The sequence below is a fragment of the Salmo salar genome, chromosome ssa26, assembly GCF_905237065.1.
Source record: "Salmo salar chromosome ssa26, Ssal_v3.1, whole genome shotgun sequence".
Taxonomy (NCBI): Eukaryota; Metazoa; Chordata; class Actinopteri; order Salmoniformes; family Salmonidae; genus Salmo; species Salmo salar.
The window spans coordinates 35,123,210-35,151,184 of record NC_059467.1 but is presented as its reverse complement, the minus strand read 5'-3'; the positions used below and the strand labels follow the sequence as shown (position 1 = coordinate 35,151,184).

General features: G+C 41.2%; 1 protein-coding gene across 1 annotated transcript in view; it reads left to right on the top strand.

The window, feature by feature from the left end:
* Window positions 1-27,975, top strand: part of ankdd1a (ankyrin repeat and death domain containing 1A) — a 53,822-nt gene that overhangs the window by 18,012 nt on the left and 7,835 nt on the right. Inside the window, exons 3-10 of the mRNA XM_045708863.1 lie at window positions 15,197-15,295; window positions 22,262-22,360; window positions 23,416-23,523; window positions 24,208-24,306; window positions 24,597-24,695; window positions 25,021-25,119; window positions 25,602-25,700; window positions 27,440-27,538. Of these exons, the coding sequence (XP_045564819.1) occupies window positions 15,197-15,295; window positions 22,262-22,360; window positions 23,416-23,523; window positions 24,208-24,306; window positions 24,597-24,695; window positions 25,021-25,119; window positions 25,602-25,700; window positions 27,440-27,538 (801 nt within the window). The remainder of the gene's footprint in view (window positions 1-15,196; window positions 15,296-22,261; window positions 22,361-23,415; window positions 23,524-24,207; window positions 24,307-24,596; window positions 24,696-25,020; window positions 25,120-25,601; window positions 25,701-27,439; window positions 27,539-27,975) is intronic.

Genomic DNA, 27,975 nt, shown 5'->3' with positions numbered 1-27,975 from the left:
TCCTCTCTATCATGTTGTTTCTCTCTCCTCTCTATCATGTTGTTTTCTCTCTCCTCTCTATCATGTTGTTTCTCTCTCTCCTCTCTATCATGTTGTTTCTCTCTCCTCTCTATCTTGTTGTTTTCTCTCTCCTCTCTATCATGTTGTTTCTCTCTCTCCTCTCTATCATGTTGTTTCTCTCTCCTCTCTATCATGTTGTTTCTCTCTCCTCTCTATCATGTTGTTTCTCTCTCCTCTCTATCATGTTGTTTCTCTCTCTCCTCTCTATCATGTTGTTTCTCTCTCCTCTCTATCATGTTGTTTTCTCTCTCCTCTCTATCATGTTGTTTCTCTCTCCTCTCTATCATGTTGTTTCTCTCTCCTCTCTATCATGTTGTTTCTCTCTCCTCTCTATCATGTTGTTTCTCTCTCTCCTCTCTATCATGTTGTTTCTCTCTCCTCTCTATCATGTTGTTTCTCTCTCTCTCTATCATGTTTTCTCTCTCCTCTCTATCATGTTGTTTCTCTCTCCCTCTCTATCATGTTGTTTCTCTCTCTCCTCTCTATCATGTTGTTTCTCTCTCTCTCTCTATCATGTTGTTTCTCTCTCCTCTCTATCATGTTGTTTCTCTCTCCTCTCTATCATGTTGTTTCTCTCTCTCCTCTCTATCATGTTGTTTCTCTCTCTCTCTCATCATGTTGTTTCTCTCTCCTCTCTATCATGTTGTTTCTCTCTCTCTCTCTATCATGTTGTTTCTCTCTCTCCTCTCTATCATGTTGTTTCTCTCTCCTCTCTATCATGTTGTCTCTCTCTCCTCTCTATCATGTTGTTTCTCTCTCTCCTCTCTATCATGTTGTTTCTCTCTCCTCTCTATCATGTTGTTTCTCTCTCCTCTCTATCATGTTGTTTCTCTCTCCTCTCTATCATGTTGTTTCTCTCTCCTCTCTATCATGTTGTTTCTCTCCTCTCTATCATGTTGTTTCTCTCTCTCATCTCTATCATGTTGTTTCTCTCTCCTCTCTATCATGTTGTTTCTCTCTCCTCTCTATCATGTTGTTTCTCTCTCTCCTCTCTATCATGTTGTTTTCTCTCTCCTCTCTATCATGTTTGTTTCTCTCTCCTCTCTATCATGTTGTTTCTCTCTCTCCTCTCTATCATGTTGTTTCTCTCTCTCCTCTCTATCATGTTGTTTCTCTCTCTCCTCTCTATCATGTTGTTCTCTCTCTCCTCTCTATCATGTTGTTTCTCTCTCTCCTCTCTATCATGTTGTTTCTCTCTCTCCTCTCTATCATGTTGTTTCTCTCTCCTCTCTATCATGTTGTTTCTCTCTCTCCTCTCTATCATGTTGTTTCTCTCTCCTCTCTATCATGTTGTTTCTCTCTCCTCTCTATCATGTTGTTTCTCTCTCTCCTCTCTATCATGTTGTTTCTCTCTCTCCTCTCTATCATGTTGTTTCTCTCTCCTCTCTATCATGTTGTTTCTCTCTCTCCTCTCTATCATGTTGTTTCTCTCTCCTCTCTATCATGTTGTTTCTCTCTCCTCTCTATCATGTTGTTTCTCTCTCCTCTCTATCATGTTGTTTCTCTCTCCTCTCTATCATGTTGTTTCTCTCTCTCCTCTCTATCATGTTGTTTTCTCTCTCCTCTCTATCATGTTGTTTCTCTCTCCTCTCTATCATGTTGTTTCTCTCTCTCCTCTCTATCATGTTGTTTCTCTCTCTCCTCTCTATCATGTTGTTTCTCTCTCCTCTCTATCATGTTGTTTCTCTCTCCTCTCTATCATGTTGTTTCTCTCTCCTCTCTATCATGTTGTTTCTCTCTCTCCTCTCTATCATGTTGTTTCTCTCTCCTCTCTATCATGTTGTTTCTCTCTCCTCTCTATCATGTTGTTTCTCTCTCTCCTCTCTATCATGTTGTTTCTCTCTCCTCTCTATCATGTTGTTTCTCTCTCCTCTCTATCATGTTGTTTCTCTCCTCTCTATCATGTTGTTTCTCTCTCTCCTCTCTATCATGTTGTTTCTCTCTCTCCTCTCTATCATGTTGTTTCTCTCTCCTCTCTATCATGTTGTTCTCTCTCTCCTCTCTATCATGTTGTTTCTCTCTCTCCTCTCTATCATGTTGTTTCTCTCTCCTCTCTATCATGTTGTTTCTCTCTCCTCTCTATCATGTTGTTTCTCTCTCCTCTCTATCATGTTGTTTCTCTCTCTCCTCTCTATCATGTTGTTTCTCTCTCTCCTCTCTATCATGTTGTTTCTCTCTCTCCTCTCTATCATGTTGTTTCTCTCTCCTCTCTATCATGTTGTTTCTCTCTCTCCTCTCTATCATGTTGTTTCTCTCTCTCCTCTCTATCATGTTGTTTCTCTCTCCTCTCTATCATGTTGTTTCTCTCTCTCCTCTATCATGTTGTTTCTCTCTCCTCTCTATCATGTTGTTTTCTCTCTCCTCTCTATCATGTTGTTTCTCTCTCCTCTCTATCATGTTGTTTCTCTCTCCTCTCTATCATGTTGTTTCTCTCTCTCCTCTCTATCATGTTGTTTTCTCTCTCCTCTCTATCATGTTGTTTCTTCTCTCCTCTCTATCATGTTGTTTCTCTCTCCTCTCTATCATGTTGTTTCTCTCTCCTCTCTATCATGTTGTTTCTCTCTCTCCTCTCTATCATGTTGTTTCTCTCTCCTCTCTATCATGTTTGTTTCTCTCTCCTCTCTATCATGTTGTTTCTCTCTCCTCTCTATCATGTTGTTTCTCTCTCCTCTCTATCATGTTGTTTCTCTCTCCTCTCTATCATGTTGTTTCTCTCTCTCCTCTCTATCATGTTGTTTCTCTCTCCTCTCTATCATGTTGTTTCTCTCTCCTCTCTATCATGTTGTTTCTCTCTCCTCTCTATCATGTTGTTTCTCTCTCCTCTCTATCATGTTGTTTCTCTCTCTCCTCTCTATCATGTTGTTTCTCTCTCTCCTCTCTATCATGTTGTTTCTCTCTCCTCTCTATCATGTTGTTTCTCTCTCTCCTCTCTATCATGTTGTTTCTCTCTCTCTCTCTATCATGTTGTTTCTCTCTCTCCTCTCTATCATGTTGTTTCTCTCTCCTCTCTATCATGTTGTTTCTCTCTCCTCTCTATCATGTTGTTTTCTCTCTCCTCTCTATCATGTTGTTTTCTCTCTCCTCTCTATCATGTTGTTTCTCTCTCCTCTCTATCATGTTGTTTCTCTCTCCTCTCTATCATGTTGTTTCTCTCTCTCCTCTCTATCATGTTGTTTCTCTCTCCTCTCTATCATGTTGTTTCTCTCTCCTCTCTATCATGTTGTTTCTCTCTCCTCTCTATCATGTTGTTTCTCTCTCTCCTCTCTATCATGTTGTTTCTCTCTCCTCTCTATCATGTTGTTTCTCTCTCCTCTCTATCATGTTGTTTCTCTCTCCTCTCTATCATGTTGTTTCTCTCTCTCCTCTCTATCATGTTGTTTTCTCTCTCCTCTCTATCATGTTGTTTCTCTCTCCTCTCTATCATGTTGTTTCTCTCTCTCCTCTCTATCATGTTGTTTCTCTCTCCTCTCTATCATGTTGTTTCTCTCTCCTCTCTATCATGTTGTTTCTCTCTCTCCTCTCTATCATGTTGTTTCTCTCTCCTCTCTATCATGTTGTTTCTCTCTCCTCTCTATCATGTTGTTTCTCTCTCTCCTCTCTATCATGTTGTTTCTCTCTCCTCTCTATCATGTTGTTTTCTCTCTCCTCTCTATCATGTTGTTTCTCTCTCTCTCTCTATCATGTTGTTTCTCTCTCCTCTCTATCATGTTGTTTCTCTCTCCTCTCTATCATGTTGTTTCTCTCTCCTCTCTATCATGTTGTTTTCTCTCTCCTCTCTATCATGTTGTTTCTCTCTCCTCTCTATCATGTTGTTTCTCTCTCCTCTCTATCATGTTGTTTCTCTCTCCTCTCTATCATGTTGTTTCTCTCTCCTCTCTATCATGTTGTTTCTCTCTCTCCTCTCTATCATGTTGTTTCTCTCTCTCCTCTCTATCATGTTGTTTCTCTCTCCTCTCTATCATGTTGTTTCTCTCTCTCCTCTCTATCATGTTGTTTCTCTCTCCTCTCTATCATGTTGTTTCTCTCTCCTCTCTATCATGTTGTTTCTCTCTCCTCTCTATCATGTTGTTTCTCTCTCCTCTCTATCATGTTGTTTCTCTCTCCTCTCTATCATGTTGTTTCTCTCTCTCTCTCTATCATGTTGTTTCTCTCTCTCCTCTCTATCATGTTGTTTCTCTCTCCTCTCTATCATGTTGTTTCTCTCTCTCCTCTCTATCATGTTGTTTCTCTCTCCTCTCTATCATGTTGTTTCTCTCTCCTCTCTATCATGTTGTTTCTCTCTCCTCTCTATCATGTTGTTTCTCTCTCCTCTCTATCATGTTGTTTCTCTCTCTCCTCTCTATCATGTTGTTTCTCTCTCCTCTCTATCATGTTGTTTCTCTCTCCTCTCTATCATGTTGTTTCTCTCTCCTCTCTATCATGTTGTTTCTCTCTCCTCTCTATCATGTTGTTTCTCTCTCCTCTCTATCATGTTGTTTCTCTCTCCTCTCTATCATGTTGTTTCTCTCTCTCCTCTCTATCATGTTGTTTCTCTCTCTCCTCTCTATCATGTTGTTTCTCTCTCCTCTCTATCATGTTGTTTCTCTCTCTCCTCTCTATCATGTTGTTTCTCTCTCCTCTCTATCATGTTTGTTTCTCTCTCTCCTCTCTATCATGTTGTTTCTCTCTCCTCTCTATCATGTTGTTTCTCTCTCTCTCTCTATCATGTTGTTTCTCTCTCCTCTCTATCATGTTGTTTCTCTCTCCTCTCTATCATGTTGTTTCTCTCTCTCTCTCTATCATGTTGTTTCTCTCTCCTCTCTATCATGTTGTTTCTCTCTCCTCTCTATCATGTTGTTTCTCTCTCTCCTCTCTATCATGTTGTTTCTCTCTCCTCTCTATCATGTTGTTTCTCTCTCCTCTCTATCATGTTGTTTCTCTCTCCTCTCTATCATGTTGTTTCTCTCTCTCCTCTCTATCATGTTGTTTCTCTCTCCTCTCTATCATGTTGTTTCTCTCTCTCCTCTCTATCATGTTGTTTCTCTCTCCTCTCTATCATGTTGTTTCTCTCTCCTCTCTATCATGTTGTTTCTCTCTCCTCTCTATCATGTTGTTTCTCTCTCTCCTCTCTATCATGTTGTTTCTCTCTCCTCTCTATCATGTTGTTTCTCTCTCCTCTCTATCATGTTGTTTCTCTCTCTCCTCTCTATCATGTTGTTTCTCTCTCTCCTCTCTATCATGTTGTTTCTCTCTCTCCTCTCTATCATGTTGTTTCTCTCTCTCCTCTCTATCATGTTGTTTCTCTCTCCTCTCTATCATGTTGTTTCTCTCTCCTCTCTATCATGTTGTTTCTCTCTCCTCTCTCTCTATCATGTTGTTTTCTCTCTCCTCTCTATCATGTTGTTTCTCTCTCCTCTCTATCATGTTGTTTCTCTCTCCTCTCTATCATGTTGTTTCTCTCTCCTCTCTATCATGTTGTTTCTCTCTCTCCTCTCTATCATGTTGTTTTCTCTCTCCTCTCTATCATGTTGTTTCTCTCTCTCCTCTCTATCATGTTGTTTCTCTCTCTCCTCTCTATCATGTTGTTTCTCTCTCCTCTCTATCATGTTGTTTCTCTCTCTCCTCTCTATCATGTTGTTTCTCTCTCTCCTCTCTATCATGTTGTTTCTCTCTCCTCTCTATCATGTTGTTTTCTCTCTCCTCTCTATCATGTTGTTTTCTCTCTCCTCTCTATCATGTTGTTTCTCTCTCTCCTCTCTATCATGTTGTTTCTCTCTCCTCTCTATCATGTTGTTTCTCTCTCTCCTCTCTATCATGTTGTTTCTCTCTCCTCTCTATCATGTTGTTTCTCTCTCTCCTCTCTATCATGTTGTTTCTCTCTCTCCTCTCTATCATGTTGTTTCTCTCTCCTCTCTATCATGTTGTTTCTCTCTCCTCTCTATCATGTTGTTTCTCTCTCCTCTCTATCATGTTGTTTCTCTCTCCTCTCTATCATGTTGTTTCTCTCTCTCCTCTCTATCATGTTGTTTCTCTCTCTCCTCTCTATCATGTTGTTTCTCTCTCTCCTCTCTATCATGTTGTTTCTCTCTCTCCTCTCTATCATGTTGTTTCTCTCTCTCCTCTCTATCATGTTGTTTTCTCTCTCCTCTCTATCATGTTGTTTCTCTCTCTCCTCTCTATCATGTTGTTTCTCTCTCTCCTCTCTATCATGTTGTTTCTCTCTCCTCTCTATCATGTTGTTTCTCTCTCCTCTCTATCATGTTGTTTCTCTCTCCTCTCTATCATGTTGTTTCTCTCTCTCCTCTCTATCATGTTGTTTTCTCTCTCCTCTCTATCATGTTGTTTCTCTCTCCTCTCTATCATGTTGTTACTCTCTCTCCTCTCTATCATGTTGTTTCTCTCTCTCCTCTCTATCATGTTGTTTCTCTCTCTCCTCTCTATCATGTTGTTTCTCTCTCTCCTCTCTATCATGTTGTTTCTCTCTCTCCTCTCTATCATGTTGTTTTCTCTCTCCTCTCTATCATGTTGTTTCTCTCTCCTCTCTATCATGTTGTTTTCTCTCTCCTCTCTATCATGTTGTTTCTCTCTCCCTCTCTATCATGTTGTTTCTCTCTCCTCTCTATCATGTTGTTTCTCTCTCCTCTCTATCATGTTGTTTCTCTCTCCTCTCTATCATGTTGTTTTCTCTCTCTCCTCTCTATCATGTTGTTTCTCTCTCTCCTCTCTATCATGTTGTTTCTCTCTCCTCTCTATCATGTTGTTTCTCTCTCTCCTCTCTATCATGTTGTTTCTCTCTCCTCTCTATCATGTTGTTTCTCTCTCCTCTCTATCATGTTGTTTCTCTCTCTCATCTCTCTCATGTTGTTTCTCTCTCCTCTCTATCATGTTGTTTCTCTCTCTCCTCTCTATCATGTTTGTTTCTCTCTCTCCTCTCTATCATGTTGTTTCTCTCTCCTCTCTATCATGTTGTTTCTCTCTCCTCTCTATCATGTTGTTTCTCTCTCTCTCTCTATCATGTTGTTTCTCTCTCCTCTCTATCATGTTGTTTCTCTCTCCTCTCTATCATGTTGTTTCTCTCTCTCCTCTCTATCATGTTGTTTTCTCTCTCCTCTCTATCATGTTGTTTCTCTCTCCTCTCTATCATGTTGTTTCTCTCTCTCCTCTCTATCATGTTGTTTCTCTCTCCTCTCTATCATGTTGTTTTCTCTCTCCTCTCTATCATGTTGTTTCTCTCTCTCCTCTCTATCATGTTGTTTCTCTCTCCTCTCTATCATGTTGTTTCTCTCTCCTCTCTATCATGTTGTTTCTCTCTCCTCTCTATCATGTTGTTTCTCTCTCTCCTCTCTATCATGTTGTTTCTCTCTCCTCTCTATCATGTTGTTTCTCTCTCTCCTCTCTATCATGTTGTTTCTCTCTCCTCTCTATCATGTTGTTTCTCTCTCTCCTCTCTATCATGTTGTTTTCTCTCTCCTCTCTATCATGTTGTTTCTCTCTCCTCTCTATCATGTTGTTTCTCTCTCCTCTCTATCATGTTGTTTCTCTCTCTCTCTCATCATGTTGTTTCTCTCTCCTCTCTATCATGTTGTTTCTCTCTCTCCTCTCTATCATGTTGTTTCTCTCTCCTCTCTATCATGTTGTTTCTCTCTCTCCTCTCTATCATGTTGTTTCTCTCTCCTCTCTATCATGTTGTTTTTCTCTCTCTCCTCTCTATCATGTTGTTTCTCTCTCCTCTCTATCATGTTGTCTCTCTCTCCTCTCTATCATGTTGTTTCTCTCTCCTCTCTATCATGTTGTTTCTCTCTCTCCTCTCTATCATGTTGTTTCTCTCTCCTCTCTATCATGTTGTTTCTCTCTCCTCTCTATCATGTTGTTTTCTCTCTCCTCTCTATCATGTTGTTTCTCTCTCCTCTCTATCATGTTGTTTCTCTCTCCTCTCTATCATGTTGTTTCTCTCTCCTCTCTATCATGTTGTTTCTCTCTCTCCTCTCTATCATGTTGTTTCTCTCTCCTCTCTATCATGTTGTTTCTCTCTCTCCTCTCTATCATGTTGTTTCTCTCTCCTCTCTATCATGTTGTTTCTCTCTCTCTCTCTATCATGTTGTTTCTCTCTCCTCTCTATCATGTTGTTTCTCTCTCCTCTCTATCATGTTGTTTCTCTCTCCTCTCTATCATGTTGTTTCTCTCTCCTCTCTATCATGTTGTTTCTCTCTCCTCTCTATCATGTTGTTTCTCTCTCCTCTCTATCATGTTGTTTCTCTCTCCTCTCTATCATGTTGTTTCTCTCTCCTCTCTATCATGTTGTTTCTCTCTCCTCTCTATCATGTTGTTTCTCTCTCCTCTCTATCATGTTGTTTCTCTCTCCTCTCTATCATGTTGTTTCTCTCTCCTCTCTATCATGTTGTTTCTCTCTCCTCTCTATCATGTTGTTTCTCTCTCCTCTCTATCATGTTGTTTCTCTCTCTCTCTCTATCATGTTGTTTCTCTCTCCTCTCTATCATGTTGTTTCTCTCTCCTCTCTATCATGTTGTTTCTCTCTCCTCTCTATCATGTTGTTTTTCTCTCTCCTCTCTATCATGTTGTTTCTCTCTCCTCTCTATCATGTTGTTTCTCTCTCCTCTCTATCATGTTGTTTCTCTCTCTCCTCTCTATCATGTTGTTTCTCTCTCTCCTCTCTATCATGTTGTTTCTCTCTCCTCTCTATCATGTTGTTTCTCTCTCTCCTCTCTATCATGTTGTTTCTCTCTCCTCTCTATCATGTTGTTTCTCTCTCCTCTCTATCATGTTGTTTCTCTCTCCTCTCTATCATGTTGTTTCTCTCTCCTCTCTATCATGTTGTTTCTCTCTCCTCTCTATCATGTTGTTTCTCTCCTCTCTATCATGTTGTTTCTCTCTCCTCTCTATCATGTTGTTTCTCTCTCCTCTCTATCATGTTGTTTCTCTCTCCTCTCTATCATGTTGTTTCTCTCTCCTCTCTATCATGTTGTTTCTCTCTCCTCTCTATCATGTTGTTTCTCTCTCCTCTCTATCATGTTGTTTCTCTCTCCTCTCTATCATGTTGTTTCTCTCTCCTCTCTATCATGTTGTTTCTCTCTCTCCTCTCTATCATGTTGTTTCTCTCTCCTCTCTATCATGTTGTTTCTCTCTCTCTCTCTGTTGTTTCTCTCTCCTCTCTATCATGTTGTTTCTCTCTCCTCTCTATCATGTTGTTTCTCTCTCCTCTCTATCATGTTGTTTCTCTCTCCTCTCTATCATGTTGTTTCTCTCTCCTCTCTATCATGTTGTTTCTCTCTCCTCTCTATCATGTTGTTTCTCTCTCTCCTCTCTATCATGTTGTTTCTCTCTCTCCTCTCTATCATGTTGTTTCTCTCTCCTCTCTATCATGTTGTTTCTCTCTCTCCTCTCTATCATGTTGTTTCTCTCTCCTCTCTATCATGTTGTTTCTCTCTCTCCTCTCTATCATGTTGTTTCTCTCTCCTCTCTATCATGTTGTTTCTCTCTCCTCTCTATCATGTTGTTTCTCTCTCCTCTCTATCATGTTGTTTCTCTCTCTCCTCTCTATCATGTTGTTTCTCTCTCTCCTCTCTATCATGTTGTTTCTCTCTCTCCTCTCTATCATGTTGTTTCTCTCTCTCCTCTCTATCATGTTGTTTCTCTCTCTCCTCTCTATCATGTTGTTTCTCTCTCTCCTCTCTATCATAGTTGTTTCTCTCTCCTCTCTATCATGTTGTTTCTCTCTCCTCTCTATCATGTTGTTTCTCTCTCCTCTCTATCATGTTGTTTCTCTCTCTCCTCTCTATCATGTTGTTTTCTCTCTCCTCTCTATCATGTTGTTTCTCTCTCTCCTCTCTATCATGTTGTTTCTCTCTCCTCTCTATCATGTTGTTTCTCTCTCTCCTCTCTATCATGTTGTTTCTCTCTCCTCTCTATCATGTTGTTTCTCTCTCCTCTCTATCATGTTGTTTCTCTCTCCTCTCTATCATGTTGTTTCTCTCTCCTCTCTATCATGTTGTTTCTCTCTCTCCTCTCTATCATGTTGTTTCTCTCTCTCCTCTCTATCATGTTGTTTCTCTCTCCTCTCTATCATGTTGTTTCTCTCTCCTCTCTATCATGTTGTTTCTCTCTCTCCTCTCTATCATGTTGTTTCTCTCTCCTCTCTATCATGTTGTTTCTCTCTCCTCTCTATCATGTTGTTTCTCTCTCCTCTCTATCATGTTGTTTCTCTCTCTCCTCTCTATCATGTTGTTTCTCTCTCCTCTCTATCATGTTGTTTCTCTCTCCTCTCTATCATGTTGTTTCTCTCTCTCCTCTCTATCATGTTGTTTCTCTCTCCTCTCTATCATGTTGTTTCTCTCTCCTCTCTATCATGTTGTTTCTCTCTCCTCTCTATCATGTTGTTTCTCTCTCCTCTCTATCATGTTGTTTCTCTCCTCCTCTCTATCATGTTGTTTCTCTCTCCTCTCTATCATGTTGTTTCTCTCTCTCCTCTCTATCATGTTGTTTCTCTCTCCTCTCTATCATGTTGTTTCTCTCTCCTCTCTATCATGTTGTTTCTCTCTCCTCTCTATCATGTTGTTTCTCTCTCCTCTCTATCATGTTGTTTCTCTCTCCTCTCTATCATGTTGTTTCTCTCTCTCCTCTCTATCATGTTGTTTCTCTCTCCTCTCTATCATGTTGTTTCTCTCTCCTCTCTATCATGTTGTTTCTCTCTCCTCTCTATCATGTTGTTTCTCTCTCCTCTCTATCATGTTGTTTCTCTCTCCTCTCTATCATGTTGTTTCTCTCTCCTCTCTATCATGTTGTTTCTCTCTCCTCTCTATCATGTTGTTTCTCTCTCTCCTCTCTATCATGTTGTTTCTCTCTCCTCTCTATCATGTTGTTTCTCTCTCTCCTCTCTATCATGTTGTTTCTCTCTCTCCTCTCTATCATGTTGTTTCTCTCTCTCCTCTCTATCATGTTGTTTCTCTCTCCTCTCTATCATGTTGTTTCTCTCTTCCTCTCTATCATGTTGTTTCTCTCTCCTCTCTATCATGTTGTTTCTCTCTCCTCTCTATCATGTTGTTTCTCTCTCTCCTCTCTATCATGTTGTTTCTCTCTCCTCTCTATCATGTTGTTTCTCTCTCCTCTCTATCATGTTGTTTCTCTCTCCTCTCTATCATGTTGTTTCTCTCTCTCCTCTCTATCATGTTGTTTCTCTCTCCTCTCTATCATGTTGTTTCTCTCTCCTCTCTATCATGTTGTTTCTCTCTCCTCTCTATCATGTTGTTTCTCTCTCCTCTCTATCATGTTGTTTCTCTCTCTCCTCTCTATCATGTTGTTTCTCTCTCTCCTCTCTATCATGTTGTTTCTCTCTCCTCTCTATCATGTTGTTTCTCTCTCCTCTCTATCATGTTGTTTCTCTCTCCTCTCTATCATGTTGTTTCTCTCTCTCCTCTCTATCATGTTGTTTCTCTCTCCTCTCTATCATGTTGTTTCTCTCTCCTCTCTATCATGTTGTTTCTCTCTCCTCTCTATCATGTTGTTTCTCTCTCCTCTCTATCATGTTGTTTCTCTCTCCTCTCTATCATGTTGTTTCTCTCTCTCCTCTCTATCATGTTGTTTCTCTCTCCTCTCTATCATGTTGTTTCTCTCTCCTCTCTATCATGTTGTTTCTCTCTCTCCTCTCTATCATGTTGTTTCTCTCTCCTCTCTATCATGTTGTTTCTCTCTCCTCTCTATCATGTTGTTTCTCTCTCCTCTCTATCATGTTGTTTCTCTCTCCTCTCTATCATGTTGTTTCTCTCTCCTCTCTATCATGTTGTTTCTCTCTCCTCTCTATCATGTTGTTTCTCTCTCCTCTCTATCATGTTGTTTCTCTCTCCTCTCTATCATGTTGTTTCTCTCTCTCCTCTCTATCATGTTGTTTCTCTCTCCTCTCTATCATGTTGTTTCTCTCTCCTCTCTATCATGTTGTTTCTCTCTCCTCTCTATCATGTTGTTTCTCTCTCTCCTCTCTATCATGTTGTTTCTCTCTCTCCTCTCTATCATGTTGTTTTCTCTCTCCTCTCTATCATGTTGTTTCTCTCTCCTCTCTATCATGTTGTTTCTCTCTCCTCTCTATCATGTTGTTTCTCTCTCTCCTCTCTATCATGTTGTTTCTCTCTCTCCTCTCTATCATGTTGTTTCTCTCTCTCCTCTCTATCATGTTGTTTTCTCTCTCCTCTCTATCATGTTGTTTCTCTCTCCTCTCTATCATGTTGTTTCTCTCTCCTCTCTATCATGTTGTTTCTCTCTCTCCTCTCTATCATGTTGTTTCTCTCTCCTCTCTATCATGTTGTTTCTCTCTCCTCTCTATCATGTTGTTTCTCTCTCCTCTCTATCATGTTGTTTCTCTCTCTCCTCTCTATCATGTTGTTTCTCTCTCCTCTCTATCATGTTGTTTCTCTCTCCTCTCTATCATGTTGTTTCTCTCTCCTCTCTATCATGTTGTTTCTCTCTCCTCTCTATCATGTTGTTTCTCTCTCTCCTCTCTATCATGTTGTTTCTCTCTCTCCTCTCTATCATGTTGTTTCTCTCTCCTCTCTATCATGTTGTTTCTCTCTCCTCTCTATCATGTTGTTTCTCTCTCTCCTCTCTATCATGTTGTTTCTCTCTCTCCTCTCTATCATGTTGTTTCTCTCTCCTCTCTATCATGTTGTTTCTCTCTCCTCTCTATCATGTTGTTTTCTCTCTCCTCTCTATCATGTTGTTTCTCTCTCTCCTCTCTATCATGTTGTTTCTCTCTCCTCTCTATCATGTTGTTTCTCTCTCCTCTCTATCATGTTGTTTCTCTCTCCTCTCTATCATGTTGTTTCTCTCTCCTCTCTATCATGTTGTTTCTCTCTCTCCTCTCTATCATGTTGTTTCTCTCTCTCCTCTCTATCATGTTGTTTCTCTCTCCTCTCTATCATGTTGTTTCTCTCTCCTCTCTATCATGTTGTTTCTCTCTCCTCTCTATCATGTTGTTTCTCTCTCCTCTCTATCATGTTGTTTCTCTCTCTCCTCTCTATCATGTTGTTTCTCTCTCCTCTCTATCATGTTGTTTCTCTCTCTCCTCTCTATCATGTTGTTTTCTCTCTCCTCTCTATCATGTTGTTTCTCTCTCCTCTCTATCATGTTGTTTCTCTCTCCTCTCTATCATGTTGTTTCTTCTCTCCTCTCTATCATGTTGTTTCTCTCTCCTCTCTATCATGTTGTTTCTCTCTCTCCTCTCTATCATGTTGTTTCTCTCTCCTCTCTATCATGTTGTTTCTCTCTCCTCTCTATCATGTTGTTTCTCTCTCTCCTCTCTATCATGTTGTTTCTCTCTCTCCTCTCTATCATGTTGTTTCTCTCTCCTCTCTATCATGTTGTTTCTCTCTCTCCTCTCTATCATGTTGTTTCTCTCTCCTCTCTATCATGTTGTTTCTCTCTCTCCTCTCTATCATGTTGTTTCTCTCTCTCCTCTCTATCATGTTGTTTCTCTCTCCTCTCTATCATGTTGTTTCTCTCTCCTCTCTATCATGTTGTTTCTCTCTCCTCTCTATCATGTTGTTTCTCTCTCTCCTCTCTATCATGTTGTTTCTCTCTCCTCTCTATCATGTTGTTTCTCTCTCTCCTCTCTATCATGTTGTTTCTCTCTCTCCTCTCTATCATGTTGTTTCTCTCTCCTCTCTATCATGTTGTTTCTCTCTCTCCTCTCTATCATGTTGTTTCTCTCTCTCCTCTCTATCATGTTGTTTCTCTCTCTCCTCTCTATCATGTTGTTTCTCTCTCCTCTCTATCATGTTGTTTCTCTCTCCTCTCTATCATGTTGTTTCTCTCTCTCCTCTCTATCATGTTGTTTCTCTCTCTCCTCTCTATCATGTTGTTTCTCTCTCTCCTCTCTATCATGTTGTTTCTCTCTCTCCTCTCTATCATGTTGTTTCTCTCTCCTCTCTATCATGTTGTTTCTCTCTCTCCTCTCTATCATGTTGTTTCTCTCTCCTCTCTATCATGTTGTTTCTCTCTCCTCTCTATCATGTTGTTTCTCTCTCTCCTCTCTATCATGTTGTTTCTCTCTCCTCTCTATCATGTTGTTTCTCTCTCTCCTCTCTATCATGTTGTTTCTCTCTCTCCTCTCTATCATGTTGTTTCTCTCTCCTCTCTATCATGTTGTTTCTCTCTCCTCTCTATCATGTTGTTTCTCTCTCCTCTCTATCATGTTGTTTCTCTCTCTCCTCTCTATCATGTTGTTTCTCTCTCCTCTCTATCATGTTGTTTCTCTCTCCTCTCTATCATGTTGTTTCTCTCTCCTCTCTATCATGTTGTTTCTCTCTCCTCTCTATCATGTTGTTTCTCTCTCCTCTCTATCATGTTGTTTCTCTCTCTCCTCTCTATCATGTTGTTTCTCTCTCCTCTCTATCATGTTGTTTCTCTCTCTCCTCTCTATCATGTTGTTTCTCTCCTCTCTATCATGTTGTTTCTCTCTCTCCTCTCTATCATGTTGTTTCTCTCTCTCCTCTCTATCATGTTGTTTCTCTCTCCTCTCTATCATGTTGTTTCTCTCTCCTCTCTATCATGTTGTTTCTCTCTCTCCTCTCTATCATGTTGTTTCTCTCTCTCCTCTCTATCATGTTGTTTTCTCTCTCCTCTCTATCATGTTGTTTCTCTCTCTCCTCTCTATCATGTTGTTTCTCTCTCCTCTCTATCATGTTGTTTCTCTCTCCTCTCTATCATGTTGTTTCTCTCTCTCCTCTCTATCATGTTGTTTCTCTCTCCTCTCTATCATGTTGTTTCTCTCTCCTCTCTATCATGTTGTTTCTCTCTCCTCTCTATCATGTTGTTTCTCTCTCCTCTCTATCATGTTGTTTCTCTCTCTCCTCTCTATCATGTTGTTTCTCTCTCTCCTCTCTATCATGTTGTTTCTCTCTCCTCTCTATCATGTTGTTTCTCTCTCCTCTCTATCATGTTGTTTCTCTCTCCTCTCTATCATGTTGTTTCTCTCTCCTCTCTATCATGTTGTTTCTCTCTCCTCTCTATCATGTTGTTTCTTTCTCTCTCCCTATCTCATTATGTTTTCTCTCTCTTCCTCCTCTCTCTCTCTGTCTCGCTCTTCCTTTTCTCTCTATGTCTCTCTCTCTTCCTCCTCTCTCTCTCTCTGTCTCTCTGTCTCTCTCCACAGACAGGCCGTACGGCGCTGCACTGGGCGGCGGGGGCTGGGAATGAGCAGGCTCTACGTCTGTTACTTGACCATAATAATGAGGTGGATGTGGAGGACAGTGTAGGTACACACTCACACTCACACACGCACACGCTCACACTCACACTCATGCTTACACTCACACTCACGCTTACTCCACACACTCACACACATACTCACACTCACACAGACAGTATTTTATTGTGGTCTATGGCCTCACAAAGTTTACTGCAGTTACTCAGCCATGATCTGCATTTTCTAATGAACTGTGTAAAATTGCTCATAACATCCCACCTTTGTTTTTGTGCCCTTGAGACAACTCTGTCTCTGTAATGCAGATCATTTGGGTGTACAATGAGGTAACAGTTAGAGACACCTTCATATTCATCAGCATAGACGTGGGGGGTCGTAGAAATGACCTTACTCAGTTGTTCTTGTCTGGTTCTTTGCACAGACACACACAAAAGTACATGCTTGCACATGTACACACACTCACACATATGCACACGCACACACACACACACACACACACACACACACACACACACACACACACACACACACACACACACACACACACACACACACACACACACACACACACAGACCCTTTGTCTCAGGACACATGCATTATAATGACTGTGATGATGAATATTTCATCAAACACAAGCAAGACACAGACAGGCAGTCTAAATGGTGATTTCATGTGTTTTGCCACATTGCAATGTGTGGACTGCGTCCTGCTTGTGCTACTGCAATATTCTTAATTACAACAGACAGATAAGGTTGTAGCCTACATTCTAAATGAACCTACAAAATATTCAGACCCGTTGACTTTTTCAACATTTTGTTACGTTACTGCCTTATTCTAAAATGGATTAAACTGTTTTTATTCCTTTTCAATCTACACACAATAGCCTGTAATGACAAAGAAAAAACAGGTTTCTATAAATTTTGAAATTAAAAAACTGAAATATCACATTTACATAAGTATTCAGACCCTTTACTCAGTACTTTGTTGGAGCACCTTTAGCAGTGATTACAGCCTCGAGACTTCTTGGGTATGACGCTACAAGCTTGGCACACCTGTATTTGGGGAGTTTCTCCCATTTTTCTCTGCAGATCCTCTCAAGATCTGTCAGGTTGGATGGGGAGCGTCGCTGCACAGCTATTTTCAGGTCTTTCCAGAGATGTTTGATTGGGTTCAAGCCCGGGCTCTGGTTTGGCCACCCAAGGACATTCAAAGATTTGCCGAAAGCCACTCCTGCGTTGTCTTGGTTATGTGCTAGGGGTCGTTGAGCTGTTGGAAGGTGAACCACCCCAGTCTGAGGTCTGGAGCAGGTTTTCATCAAGGATCTCTCTGTACTTTACTCCGTTATTCTTTCTCTTGATCCTGACTAGTCTCCCAGTCCCTGCCGCTGAAAACATCCCCACAGCATGATGCTGGCACCACCATGCTTCACCGTAGGGATGGTGCCAGGATTCCTTTTTGCAAACTCTAAGCGAACTGTCTTGTGCCTTCTATTGAGGAGTGGCTTCCGTCTGGCCACTTTACCATAAAGGCCAGATTGTTGGAGTGCTGCAGAGTTAGTTGTCCTTCTGGAAGGTTCTCCCATCTCCACAGAGGAACTCTGAAGCTCTGTCAGAGTGACCATCGGGTTCTTGGTCACCTCCCTGACCAAGGCCCCTCTCCCCTGATTGCTCAGTTTGGCTGGGCGGCCAGCTCTAGGAAGAGTCTTGGTGGTTCCAAACTTCTTCCATTTAAGAATGATGGAGGCCACTGTGTTGTTGGGGACCTTCAATGCTGCAGAATTGTTTTGGTACCCTTCCCCAGATCTGTGCCTCGACACAATCCTGTCTCGGAGCGCTACGGAAAATTCCTTTGACCTCATGGCTTCATTTTTGCTCTGACGTGCATTGTCAACTGTGGGACCTTATATAGACAGGTGTGTGCCTTTCCAAATCATGTCCAATCAATTGAATTTACCACAGGTGGACTCCAATCAAGTTGTATGGAAACAGGATGCACCTGAGCTCAATTTCGAGTATCATAGCTTGAAAACAATTCTAAAACCCTGTTTTTTCTTTGTTATTATGGGATATTGTGTGTAGATTGATGAGGGGAAAAAGTATTTAATCCATTTTAGAATAAGGCTGTAACATAACAACATTTGGAAAAAGTCAAGTGGTCTGAATACTTTCCGAATGCACTGTATACATTACATTCCAAAAGTATTCACACCCCTTGACTTTTTCCAAATGTTGTTGTGTTACGGCCTGAATTTAAAATGGATTAAATTGAGATGTTGTGTCACTGGCCTAAACACAATACCCCATAATGTCAAAGTGTAATTATGTTTTTAGAAATGTTTACAAATTAATAAAAAAATTAAAAGCTGAAATGTCATGAGTCAATAAGTATTCAACCCCCAAGCCTAAATAAGTTCAGGAGTAAAAATGTGCTTGACAAGTCACATAATCAATTGCATGGACTCACTCTGTGTGCAATAATAGTGTTTAACATGATTTCTGAATGACTACCTCCTCTCTTTAGCCTACACATACAATTATATGTAAGGTCCCTCAGTCGAGCGGTGAATTTCCAACACAGATTCAATGACAAAGACCAGGGAGGTTTTCTAATGCCTTGCAAAGAAGGGCTCCTATTGGTAGATGAGTAAAAAAAAGGAGAGGATGGAAACCGCTCAGGGATTTCACCATGAGGCCAATGGTGACTTTAAAACAGTTAGAGTTGAATGGCTGTGATAGGGAGAAAACTGATGGATCAACAACATTGTAGTTACTCCACAATACTAACCTAAATGACAGAGTGAACACAACACAACATGCCTACCACTTTGAAGCTGCAAAATATTTTTTTGTGTGAAACAAACAAGAAATAAGACAAAAAAATGGAAAACTTGGGCGTGCATAACTTTTCCCCCCTCCCCAAAGTCAAGACTTTGTAGAGCCACCATTTGCAGCAATTACAGCTGCAAGTCTCTTGGGGTATGTCTCTTTGGCACATCTAGCCACTGGGATTTCTGCCCATTCTTCAAGGCAAAACTGCTCCAGCTCCTTCAAGTTGGATGGGTTCCGCAATCTTTAAGTCATACCACATATTCTCAATTGGATTGAGGTCTGTGCTTTGACTAGGCCATTCCAAGACATTTAAATGTTTCCCCTTAAACCACTCGAGTGTTGCTTTAGCAATATGCTTAGGGTCATTGTCCTGCTGGATGGTGAACCTCTCAAATCTCTGGAAGACTGAAACAGGTTTCCCTCAAGAATTTCCTTGTATTTAGCACCGTCATTCCTTCAATTCTGACAAGTTTCCCAGTCCCTGCCGATAAAAAACATGGTTATTTTTATTTCACCTTTATTTAACCAGGTAGGCCAGTTGAGAACAAGTTCTCATTTACAACTGGCCAAGATAAAGCAAAGCAGTGCGACAAAAAACAACAACATAGAGTTACACATGGGATAAAAAAAAGTACAATCAATAACACAATAGAAAAATATATATACAGTGTGTGTAAATGGAGTAAGGAGGTAAGGCAATACATGGGTCATAGTAGCGAAGTAATTACAATTTAGCAAAATAACACTAGAATGATGTGCAGATGATGATGTGCAAGTAGAAATACTGGTGTGCAAAAGAGCAAAAAAAGTAAATAAAAACAATATGGGGATGAGATAGGTAGTTGGATGGGCTATTTACAGATGGGCTGTGTACAGCTGCAGCGATCGGTAAGCTGCTCAGATAGCTGATGCTTAAAGTTAGTGAGGGAAACATAAGTCTCCAACTTCAGCAATTTTTGCAATTCGTTCCAGTCATTGGCAGCAGAGAACTGGAAGGAAAGGCGGCCAAAGGAGTTGTTGGCTTTGGGGATGACCGGTGAGATATACATGCTGGAGCACGTGCTACGGGTGGGTGTTGTTATGGTGACCAGTGAGCTGAGATATGGCAGAGCTTTACCTAGCAAAGACTTATAGATGACCTGGAGCCAGTGGGTCTGGCGACGAATATGTAGCGTGGGCCAGCCGATGAGAGCATACAGGTCGCAGTGGTGGGTGGTATATGGGGCTTTGGTGACAAAATGGATGGCACTGTGATAGACTGCATCCAACTTGCTGAGTAGAGTGTTGGAGGCTATTTTGTAAATGACATCGCCGAAGTCGAGGATTGGTAGGATAGTCAGTTTTACGACGGTGTGTTTGGCGGCGTGTGTGAAGGAGGCTTTGTTAAGTCGCTCTGGATAAGAGCGTCTGCTAAATGACGTAAATGTAAAAAAATGTAATGAAATAGGAAGCCGATTCTAGATTTAATTTTGGATTGGAGATGTTTAATATGAGTCTGGAAGGAGAGTTTACAGTCTAGCCAGACACCTAGGTATTTGTAGTTGTCCCCATATTCTAAGTCAGAACCATCCAGAGTAATGACGCAAGTCGGGCAGGCGGGCGGGTGCGAGCAGCGATCGGTTGAAGAGCATTTTACTAGCGTTTAAGAGTAGTTGGAGGCCACAGAAGGAGTGTTGTATGGCATTGAAGCTCGTCTGGAGGTTAGTTAACACAGTGTCCAAAGAAGGGCCAGATGTATACAGAATGGTGTCGTCTGCGTAGAGGTGGATCAAGGAATCACCCGCAGCAAGAGAAACATCATTGATATATACAGAGAAAAGAGTCGGCCCGAGAATTGAACCCTGTGGTACCCCCATGGAGACTGCCAGAGGTCCGGACAACAGGCCCTCCGATTTGACACACTAAACTCTATCTGAGAAGTAGTTGGTGAACCAGGTGAGGCAGTCATTTGAGAAACCAAGGCTGTTGAGTCTGCCAATAAGAATGTTGTGATTGACAGAGTCGAAAGCCTTGGCCAGGTCGATGAAGACTGCTGCACAGTACTGTCTTTTATCGATGGCGGTTATGATATCGTTTAGTATCTCAGAGTGATGAGAGGTGTTGGGTTAGTGCCAGATATAGCGTTTTCCTTGATGGCCAAAAAGCTCGATTTTAGTCTCATCCGACCAGAGTACCTTCTTCCATATGTTTGGGGAGTCTCCTACATGCCTTTTGGCAAACACCAAACATGTTTGCTTATTTTTCTCTTTAAGCAATGGCTTTTTTTTGCCACTCTTCCGTAAAGCCCAGCTCTGTGGAGTGTACGGCTTAAGGTGGTCCTATGGACAGATACTCCAATCTCCGCTGTGGAGCTTGGCAGCTCCTTCAGGGTTATCTTTGTTCTCTTTGTTGCCTCTTTGATTAATGCCCTCCTTGCCTGGTCCATGAATTTTGGTGGGCGGCCCTCTCTTGGCAGGTTTGTTGTGGTGCCATATTATTTCAATTTTTTAATAATGGATTTAATGGTGCTCCGTGGGATGTTCAAAGTTTCAGATAGTTTTTTCTAACCCAACCCCGATCTGTACTTCTCAACAACTTTGTCCCTGACCTGTTTGGAGAGCTCCTTGGTCTTCATGGTGCCGCTTGCTTGGTGGTGCCCCTTGCTTAGTGGTGTTGCAGACTCTGGGGCCTTTCAGAACAGGTGTATATATACTGAGATCATGTGACAGATCATGTGACACTTAGATTGCACACAGGTGGACTTTATTTAACTAATTATGTGACTTCTGAAGGTAATTGGTTGCACCAGATCGTATTTAGGGCTTCATAGAAAAGGGGGTGAATACATATGCACACACCACTTTTCAGTTTTTTATTTTTGAGTATTTTTTTGAAACAAGTTATTTTTTACATTTCACTTCCCCAATTTGGACTATTTTGTGTATGTCCATTACATGAAATCCAAATAAAAATCTATTTAAATTACAGGTTGTAATGCAATAAAATAGGAAAAATGCCAAGGGGGATGAATACTTCTGCAAGGCACTGTATGCTTGTCATAGGCAAGGACTAGGGAGTTTTTTTAAATAAAAAGATATAGAATAAAGTTAAGCACAGGCAAAATCCTAGAAGAAAACCTGGCTAAGTCTGCTTTCTAACAGACACTGGGTGTAACAATGTGCGCTGAGAGTCGGGAAGCAAATTCAGGGAGTGAGTGTTTTAATAAACGGAACATAATACAAAAGAAGAAACACTACCAGCACACAGACCAGAAACAGAAACTATGACACCTGGGGAAGGAACCAAAGGGAGTGACATATCTATGGAAGGTAATCAGGGAAGTGATGGAGTCCAGGTGAGTCTGACGCCACGCAGGTGCGGGTAACGATGGTGACTGGTGTGCACCATAACGAGCATCCTGGTGACCTAGAGGCCGGAGAGGGAGCACACGTGACACTGGGAGACAAATTCCCCTTTCAGCAGGACAATAACCTAAAACACAAGGCCAAATATACACTGGAGTTGCTTACCAAGACGACATTGAATGTTCCTGAGTGGCCTACTGTAGTTACAGCTTTGACTTAAATCGGCTTGAAAATCTATAGAAAGACTTGAAACTGGCTGTCTAGCAATGATCATCAACCAACTTGACAGAGCTTGAAGAATCTTTCAAATAATAATGTGCAAATATTGAACAATCCATGTGTGCTCAGGTGTGAATCTAACATGTATTGACTCAGGGGTGTGAACACTTATGTAAATTAGATATTTTTGTATTTAATTTTCAATAAATTAGCAACATTTTCTAAAAACATGTTTTCACTTTGTCGTTATGGGGTATTGTGTTAAGATGGGTGAAAAAAAGCAACAATTCCATCCATGTTGAATATCAGGCTTTAAAACAACAGCATTTGGAATAAGCCAAGGGGCTATAAATACTTTCTGAAGGCTCTGTATATATTATATATGAGGCAGAGATGTAGATCATGGAGATCATGGAGATCAAATTGGCTGCAGGTCCAGAAGAGGGTGAGTAAAGTGAACAGCAGCAGCTACTTAGAAAATGTGTGTGTTAGTAAGACATGAACAGAACATGATTCAGTTCTTTACCTCTGAGGGGCGGGACGGGGGCAAAATGGGGGGGTTACCTTCGGTCGCGCAGCCTCGGCCTTAATTCTATTTCTATAATATGCTGTCCCTTCTCAGTTTGGTATGAATGCTCTGCTGCTGGCAGCCTGGTTCGGGCGCCTCAAGATCCTACAGATCCTCGTGGCCTCTGGAGCAAAGCTCAACTGTGAAAACAAAGTAAGTCATTCAATTAATTACATGAATTGACCAAATTCAATGGAACGGATCCTACCCCTAATGATGTAAAAACGCGGATAGGACTACATCATGCAATTTCCTTAATGGTTTTTTAGTGTTTTAATTGTGTCTATTGTGTTACAATTGTGTATAATTGTAACTAGTTATAGCTTGTGGAATTCAGGCAAACAATATGCTGTTTGTATTCACGCCTATGCACACAAAAAAAGCCAGCTTAACCAATTGCTTAATCAGGGGTACTCTGTGAGTTGGGTGGACTTCAAAAGGACAAGAAGTTGAGCTAATGTATTACAGTTTGTTCATTCAACAAACACTGATCGAAGTTAGCTGAATTTGAACAAGTTTGTTGAGTAAAATTACAAATTCATGTTTGCTCAAAACCAAACCTATCATCTTCATATTTCTCAGCAGGTTGATTTTCAGAATTGTTTGTTGATTAATCTTATGCTACATTTTTCTGAAATAACCCAATCTGTTAGTAGTTGGACTTATTGCACCAGTTACTGAGATGGCTGTTCCAGTTTAGATGATTTAGGTCTCGTTAATCAAACTTCTCTACCCCAGCAGTCAATGTAGGATATCCATACTCTGGCTGGATTCCCCAAAGAATTACACATCACTTTGCAAGCCAGCATAATGTGTTTTGCAGGGTTGTGTCAGACCAGTGTGTTATGGTGGAATTAGACCCTCAAAGAATGATACATTGTCATAAAGAGTTTAATTTGAAAAATAACATTCACAAACATTTTACAATTTTAGCAACCAGGCAATGGCGGAGCAATTTCTGCATATTGCGCCTTTAAAGCTTGCAAATATAATGCTCTATAAGTTGATTAATATGTCATAATAATTGACTGACTTACTTGACTTATGAGGAGCATAGGCCATTGACAAATGTCCTCCATCTCACTCGGTTCGGGGCAAGTTTTTCCAGATCACAGCACTTGAGGCAGCTTTCAGTCATTTCTGTCTTATAATTCATTTTTGGATTATAATAAGACTTATAATATGTTATGTATCCGTCTCTCTGTCAGAATGGGCTGGGCCTGCTGCACTGTGCCGCCCAGCGGGGTCATAGCAGAGTGCTGGAGTTCATCATGGAGGACCTAGTAGAGGACGTACTGCTGGACAGGGTGGACAATGTGACTGCCCCACACCACATTACCGGTTCTTTACTAGCACGCTTTCTGCACTTTCCTAGTTCTTTCAAAGACCTTTCCTAGCAAATTCCTTGAACTTCTTGTATTTTCCTGGGAGTGCTTTCCTTTCCCAGGACTTTCCCAGTACTGTTCTAGGGCTTTCCTTTCCTTATACTCTCCCCGTCTGTGCTTTAGTCTCAACCCTGTCTGGTTACAGGATTTACAAGGAAAATTGATAATGACACAATTAAAAAAATCTTTACTTTAAGAATTTGATTAATGCAGTATCACCACCCTCTGTGCACAATAGATACCTTGAGGGTTTACTATGCTACCTATTATTTATCCTGTGCCATGTTAGATGTGTTTACTAGGATGTCAAACCTGCTTGTCGCATGTTGGCTGAACATCAGTGACATCAAGCCCACCCCCAACAGCCAAATGTCGCTTACAGAGTGACAGATAAGTCCCTTGCTCTGTTGGCTTAAACGGTTGGCTTGTGTGCTTGTGTAGGAGGTTATGAGTTTGAGCCCTGCATGGGGCAGAACAGAAGACACTCTGTTATTCAATACTTTCATACTATAATTTGGTCATAGTGTCATTTGGTCATACTGTGATGTTGTCATTACTGTCATTACTGTTACTATCTTCTTATAGTTAATCCCTCACTCCCTGTTTTACTGTCAGTCTGGGAAGACAGCGTTTCACCTGGCTGCAGAACATGGACAGCTAGAGGTGGTTGAGTTCCTCATCGGTATGGGCTGCACTCACGGCCTCAAGGATAAGGTAGGTTCAGACGATGACACATGTACACACACACACACACACACACACACACACACACACACACACACACACACACACACACACACACACACACACACACACACACACACACACACACACACACTTATAGGTGAATACGATTCTGCTAGTGTTACAGTAGCGAGAGAGTAAACATGAACTTTAAACACCTTTGGAAAACGTGTTTGCATTACTTTTCGTGTGTGTGTGTACCTAAGATGTTATCATGTAAATATAACATGATGTCTGGTGTGTTTTTATATATTGTATAGGATGAAAACATGGCCATCCATCTAGCAGCCAAGCATGGACATAAAGAGGTCCTGCAGAAGTTAGTTGAGACAGGAGTGGACATTGATGAGAGAAACATAGTGAGTAAAGAACATATTGTCACTGTGTCAGGTGTGGTGTGGGGTAAAAAGCAGCCCGGAAACTAGATTTTATATTCAATGCATTTTAGCTGTCGTGGTTCCTGCTTCACTTTATAGGGGTAATGATGACAGAAAAAAGTTAACTATTAATTTATGTTTTGCTTTTAAACTTTATTTTGCCAGGAAATAACAAATTCTATTTTACTATAATAACAATTAGGGTTACTGCTACTTGTTCTATTTTATATTGTTGATTATTCCCTATTCTGTTGATAGAATGTAAAGCTGATGGAGGCCTGTTGTGACATGATATTTGGTTCTCCAGGACGGACTGACACCTCTGCACCTGTCCTCTGATGGAGGTCACTATGAATGTGTCAAACTACTGCTGGAAGCCTGCTGTAATGTCAACGCGCTGACAAACGTGAGGGTCAACTTCCAATGAACTATAACTTATAAAGGCTTTATAGAGCATTCATCTATCTGTTCATATAGCTGTAAACGTATGGACAGAGGACCACCTAGAAGTGGGTGCTTCCTATGCACTGACTGGGACATTCTCTTCCAAGACAATGATGTTAAAACTCTTGCAGAGACAGGCATGGATGATAATAAATGATTTCTAAAGCATCTAAATATGTCTTAGACAGGGTTTATAAAGACTTTGTTAAGACTTGTAAATTGTAATTAGTTTAAAGTGGTACCTGATTGTCACATTTACATTTAAGACTGAATCTGAGATGGAAAGATAGATAGATAATTGGGTAGATAGATAATCATTGATCATATCATTATAGCACTTTTCATTACAGGTATAATGTCAAAGTGACAACAAATGTGTGAGACTGAGAGGTACGTTAGTGAGTCTGAACTGTGACCTGTCCCACTATGTTGTTGTCTGTGCAGAAGAATATGAATGCCCTCCACTACGTGGCCCAGCACGGCTTTGAGAGGGAGACCAGTCTGCTACTGGAGGCAGGCATCAACACAGACACGGTGGATGGCGTGAGTATACAAGCCAACCTTCAGCCATACTGTACATACTGCACTAGTTTGTGCATCGGTTAGCTCCTCTGTAGGAATAGTTGGTAGCACTTATTGCAACTTGGTTAGCTCCTCTTTCATACTACAATAGTGAACAGCCAGGTCTTTTAGTTAAGCCTAACAGCTCAGAATACACCAGTAGGGTTCAGCATCTGCACCATGTCCCCTTTCCACTTTCTCTTTTTCCTAACTTTTTCCAACTCAGAGAATTGGTACCACATTTGTTTGTATAATTCAGTGCATGTCCTATATTGATGTTTTCCGTTTTCAGTAAAAGTGTTTTATTTATTTTATTTTTTAAGAAGTAGGGCAGTCCCACTCCTCTCATATGTTTGTTGTATTGGATAGAGAGAGTCAATAAACAGGTGTTCTGACATGCTAGTTTGCTAGTTTTAAACCCATGCTGCAGCAGTAGGGTCCTGGAGGCAGCAGCTTAGACCGCTGGATCCGCCCAAGACACAAAAGGTGTTTTTTCAGTGCCTCAGTGCAGAATAGGTTCTCTCCATAGATCTATGTTTTAGTTTGTGTCTGAAACAAGACCACAAGCTACAGTACAACAGGCCTTTTCCTCCCACGTACCACTAATCAAAAGAGAACCATCATACTCTCCCAGAAGCTTGGCTGGTGCGTAAAACCCGCCAATTCAGACAAACAAAGAGGTGTATTGGGTTTTTACTGAATACCCGTCTGTGTAAGCTATCCCTGATGCAGTGAACATTATAAAACACATTGAATAATGAAGTAAGCTTTATGCAACGTCTTTTTGAGTGCGAACTCATTACACCTCTTTGTTTCTCCCACGTACCACACCTCTGGAACTCCCTCAATGACAATCTCAAAGCTGCTCAGACTGTTGGTGCATTTAAAGCAGACCTTAAGACTCATCTCTATCGGCTGGACTAGCCTCGTTCCTAAAGCAGGCCTTAAGACTCATCTCTATCGGCTGGACTAGCCTCGTTCCTAAAGCAGGCCTTAAGACTCATCTCTATCGGCTGGACTAGCCTCGTTCCTAAAGCAGGCCTTAAGACTCATCTCTATCGGCTGGACTAGCCTCGTTCCTAAAGCAGGCCTTAAGACTCATCTCTATCGGCTGGACTAGCCTCGTTCCTAAAGCAGGCCTTCAGACTCATCTCTATCGGCTGGACTAGCCTCGTTCCTAAAGCAGGCCTTCAGACTCATCTCTATCGGCTGGACTAGCCTCGTTCCTAAAGCAGGCCTTAAGACTCATCTCTATCGGCTGGACTAGCCTCGTTCCTAAAGCAGGCCTTAAGACTCATCTCTATCGGTTGGACTAGCCTCGTTCCTAAAGCAGGCCTTAAGACTCATCTCTATCGGCTGGACTAGCCTCGTTCCTAAAGCAGGCCTTAAGACTCATCTCTATCGGCTGGACTAGCCTCGTTCCTAAAGCAGGCCTTAAGACTCATCTCTATCGTCTGGACTAGCCTCATTCCTATACTCCTATTGTTGTTTTCATGACATTGTTATATATTTTGAAATGTCTTGTTTGTTATGTTATCATTAAAAATATATATATTTTACTGTATTTCCTAGTTGATATTTTATTTTACGCACATTGAGATTATTCTTGCATAATGAAAAGCACTTTACAAATGTAACAAATTATTATTATTATTTACGTGGCATCTGTTGTATGTGGTAACCATCAGTGTGTAGCTAATTTTACCTTGTGTTTTGAACAGCAACACACATCCCCTCTTCACATCGCCGTGCTCAACAATCACACTGAGGTGGTACGGCTGCTAATAGACGCTGAATGTGACCTGGACATATCTGACAATGTGAGTAATGTTTCCACTCTCTATGGGCGTTACGTAATCACTTTACTGTATGTAAACATTCTATGCAATGCATTCAATGATTTGTTAGGCCAACGGTGCATCTGTCACGTTCGCTATCTTCAAACTCCCTGTCGTAAACCAACCAAGGCGCAGAGTGCTTGTAATTCCACATCTTTTAATGAGGTGAAACCGAACAAAACAATAAACAGGTAAACAGAAAAGAACGTGACGCAACTGAGGCGCACACAAGGCTCCGGACTGGGGACCGCCGCCGGAGGCGCCGGACTGGGGGACGCAGCCGGAGGCGCCGGACCGGGGGACGTCGCCGGAGGCTCCGGACTGGGGGACGTCGCCAGAGGCTCTGGGCAGGAGACCGTTGCTGCAGACTCCGCGCCATGGATCATCACTACAGGCTCTGGGCCATGGATCATCACTGG